Source organism: Lolium perenne, chromosome 3, assembly GCF_019359855.2.
Source record: "Lolium perenne isolate Kyuss_39 chromosome 3, Kyuss_2.0, whole genome shotgun sequence".
Lineage (NCBI taxonomy): Eukaryota > Viridiplantae > Streptophyta > Magnoliopsida > Poales > Poaceae > Lolium > Lolium perenne.
This window is the reverse complement of record NC_067246.2, coordinates 197,804,642-197,808,166: the sequence shown is the minus strand read 5'-3', so window position 1 is coordinate 197,808,166 and position 3,525 is coordinate 197,804,642. Positions and strand designations below refer to the sequence as shown.

The 3,525-nt window shown below is 46.5% G+C and overlaps 1 protein-coding gene across 1 annotated transcript; it reads right to left on the bottom strand.

Annotated features, from left to right (window-relative positions):
* Positions 1–421: 421 nt before the first annotated feature.
* On the bottom strand, positions 422–2,511 carry LOC127343024 (uncharacterized). Its single transcript, XM_051369101.2, has 3 exons — positions 1,874–2,511; positions 1,028–1,177; positions 422–955 (listed from the first exon to the last, which is right to left on the bottom strand). Exons 1-3 carry the CDS (start codon positions 2,386–2,388, stop codon positions 586–588), a joined length of 1,035 nt encoding a protein of 344 aa, XP_051225061.1. The 5' UTR covers positions 2,389–2,511; the 3' UTR covers positions 422–585.
* Between the last annotated feature and the right edge of the window lie 1,014 nt (positions 2,512–3,525).

Genomic DNA, 3,525 nt, shown 5'->3' with positions numbered 1-3,525 from the left:
TCCAAAACAATCAGAACTCTCTTTTTCGTCATGATATTATCGACTTAGATTTGCATATGCATAAAATTAGAGAAACCGACAACGGACATTCAAAATCACTCTTATATACATAATATATAAGCATATCATCTCGCAAAAAAAAACATTCCAAGAACAAGATAAGTTGAGATGGCAACTTTTGTAATTAATTCCTCATAGCAACGAAAGAGAAATGAAATATTCATCTCGTCCAAGGAGTCAATGCGTTACACGTGATATATGCACTTGTACATGTACAAAATGTCTACAATACTCTGTATGAGTAAATTAAGTTGTAACAGCTAGCCCAGTGGTAAAAACAAGCTTCCATCTACCATTCAGTTTGCCCGTGGAAGACAAATGGAATTAATAGAATTAAAACAATGTAAGCACAAGTTCAAGCTGAAATTTTGCAGCTAGCAAATTGATCATTAATACCAATACCATGCATAGACCAATTCTCAAGGGTACCCTGGCGATCACATCTGGCGCAAATCCAGCATTTGGAAAACATAATATCTACTAAGTCTAGCTAATTATCTAAATGTATCTGCATGAGTTAATTAGTCATGGGTTGTTGGGCATTGTTGAAGGGAAGAGGTCTTGCAATAGCGCGTAGTCAGTAAAGTGCTGCTGCTGAAGAGCAGCATTAGGAGTTGCCATTGGTGGAGGCAAGTACATGTCAGGACTTGGGTACTGCATGTGCATCATGCTCATCAGGTCCGGATGGAATGCTCCCGGCGGCATGAGGTGTGGCGGCGGCAGCCCGTGAAGGCCAGGCGGCATGAAAAGGTGCGCGGCGCTTCCCCGGAGACTGGCGGGGCTGTGGTGCGTGTGCTGCCCCTCGTACGTTGTGATCACCGTCGACGGATCCTGGTACGACCGCTCCACCCGCTTCTTCACCCCGCACTTGGGTGTCGTGCACCGGTAGTAGCTCCTTCGCGCATATGCAGCGATTAATTACATTGCAAGTGTATACTAGTCACGAGTAGAATGCATAGATTTGTACCTTGGGTATGCGCTGTTCTTGACGGCCTTCTGGCCATACTTGCGCCAGCGGTAGCCGTCCTCGAGGTGATCCACCTCGCTCTTGGTGAGGAAGGACACGCGTGGTAGCCGCTGCCTCTTCTCGGCTTTCTTCTTGGTCACTTTGTTATTCCTGCACCGGCATATGAAATCATGACGTTAGCCAGTTTGTAGCAGCGAGGTATGTAATCTAAAAAAACAGTTCGCTAGATATACAGGGTATAGATCATATGTCATGGAAGGATCAGCCTGATGTAATGTAAATGCGCTTGATGCTTTGTGCAGAAGCATTACAATTTTGGGTCTTTTCTAAAAGAGGCAAATTCTTTAACTGGATCTTCAAAGACGAAGCTATCTACTTGGTCAAAGTTTGAAGCTGTGCACGCGCAGCAATTGATTAATTATAAGAAAGATCTCTTCTAGAGTGTACGACTAGATCGTCTTTTAAGTTGAATATATGTGAATACCACATGATCTATAAAGTCATCTTCAACCACAACAAAATTAGGAGAACAAAAAAGGAGATACTAAGAGGAAAGTATGCATCATGTTGGATCTAACAGGGATCTTGATTCAAAGTGAACCGCGGGAACCCTAAAGAAGCAAATCATAGCAAACCCTAATGCTCACATCATCACGTAGTAATGAAGACAAGAGCATAAACTCTCAATGGAGTAAGCAGAAAGTAAATCCAGTAATTAAGCAACAGTACGACCAGATCTAACACCATACCAAGGCATCCCACCAGAAATTCACAACTCAAATAATCAAATTAAGCAAGAAATCATGCTGGTTCACGTAGAGTAGCACTGAATTGACGAGAACATACGTTTTCTTGGGATTTTCCTCATCATCCTGCTGATTTTTTCCATCCTCCTCGTCCGCCTCCTTCGCCGGGCCCTTGCACCGGTGAGACTTTCCCTCCCCCTCCCCGCCGCTGGACGAGAAAGACACCGACGATTTGGGCGTGAGCAGCGCCGCGCCTTCTCCTGCAGCGCTGCCGGTACCCTGGCTGTCTAGATCGTAGCTCCTCACGTCGACCGACAGCTCGTGCTTGGTCGGCACGTCCTGAGTCGGCACGTCGAGGTGCCAAGCTTGCCCGGCGGGGTCCAAGAAACCCTGCAGGTAGCCCGTGATGCTCGGGTACGGCACGATCTCGTCGGCGGAGCTCCCACCGCCACCGATGCCCACATGCTGTTGGCTGAAGAAGCTCTCGATGTCGTTGCTGTTGAACTGGTAGCCAGTGGCGGCATCCTCAGCGCGAACGAGGTGGCCGTGGCCGTGCTGGTGGTAGAGGCCACCATGACGGTCTTGATCCCCTCCTCCGCCACCACCAGAAGACATGAGGAGAGTGTTAGGAGGTAGAGGAGAGTGTAGGAGGTAGCTAAGTGTGGAAAGGGAGGAGAGGCGTGGAAGTGAGGAGGGTTTCAGCTTTCAACTGGTCTCGCCTTCCCCTCTTTATTTGTTTTTTTTATATTGCAAAAGCGTGCAAGGATGATAGGCGCAGGATACGACTTTTATGGAACGGAATATATAATTTTTCAGTGGGTGCGAAGGTCTGAAGATCTACTACTACGTATTCTTGTATCATATATAGAATCAGTCAATTCTTAATCTGTCTACCACTGAAATCACCTTGTTTTAAGATTCTATTTGCACGTGTTCATGGTGAACGTCAAAACTAAATTGTAGGCATATACTGTAGATTACTGTTGAATGATCAAGATCACTGTTTAGTCGCAAAAAAAAAAAGATCACTGTTTCTAACTGGGGATTTTTTTTTTTTTTTTGAAACACCAACTGGCGAGATGTTTAGTGTGCACTTCGAGCCTTTGAACAGAGTTCCAGTTCTCTACGGACCTACTGACCTAGTATGTGTAGCTAGTGCTCCAGCAGGCAGGAATTTTGCATACAGCGTGTGGCTTTGTAGAATACACACTGGGGACAGTCTCATATATATATAGTCTCATTCTACATTTCCACGTGAATATATGCTCGGGTACCATTTTGAATTAATGGTCGCATGCGTGCGTGTACCTGTGCAATTTGTGTATATGGACGTACGTACGACATTCACATTACCACGTCTGCTGTGCAGCTGCCAAGCTATATAGATTTCACACACCAGGAATTAACCTCGTGTGTGAAAATGAACTACCTCACTTTGGCAGCTATAATACACACTCTACGCATGAGGTCATCCCCTCAAGACGATTCTAGGGGGCTAACCCTAAATCACGACGCCACCACCCTCGCTCTCATCATGGCCTCTAGTCCCTAGAGGCTGCTGCGGGCCGAGGCCTCGCGTTTTCCTGTGAAGTGTGTGGCGGGGTTTCTCGCTGTAGAGGCGGCAGGGCATCACTTGGAGGGGTAGCAGTTGGTTGCGACCACGTTGCGATGCACAACGTTTGTGTTTAGTCGAGATCAACGGTAGTGCAGATTGAAGGAGGTGTTGGGTGGCAACAGTTAGGCGATCAGCGG

Excerpts from the sequence above, each read along its gene's own strand:
- LOC127343024 (XM_051369101.2), bottom strand. The coding sequence starts at position 2,388 with ATGTCTTCTGGTGGTGGCGGAGGAGGGGATCAAGACCGTCATGGTGGC. Across the intron at positions 1,178-1,873 it reads GAGGAAAATCCCAAGAAAAC|GAATAACAAAGTGACCAAGA; the intron begins GTATGTTCTCGT and ends ATGCCGGTGCAG. Across the intron at positions 956-1,027 it reads AAGAACAGCGCATACCCAAG|GAGCTACTACCGGTGCACGA; the intron begins GTACAAATCTAT and ends ATATGCGCGAAG.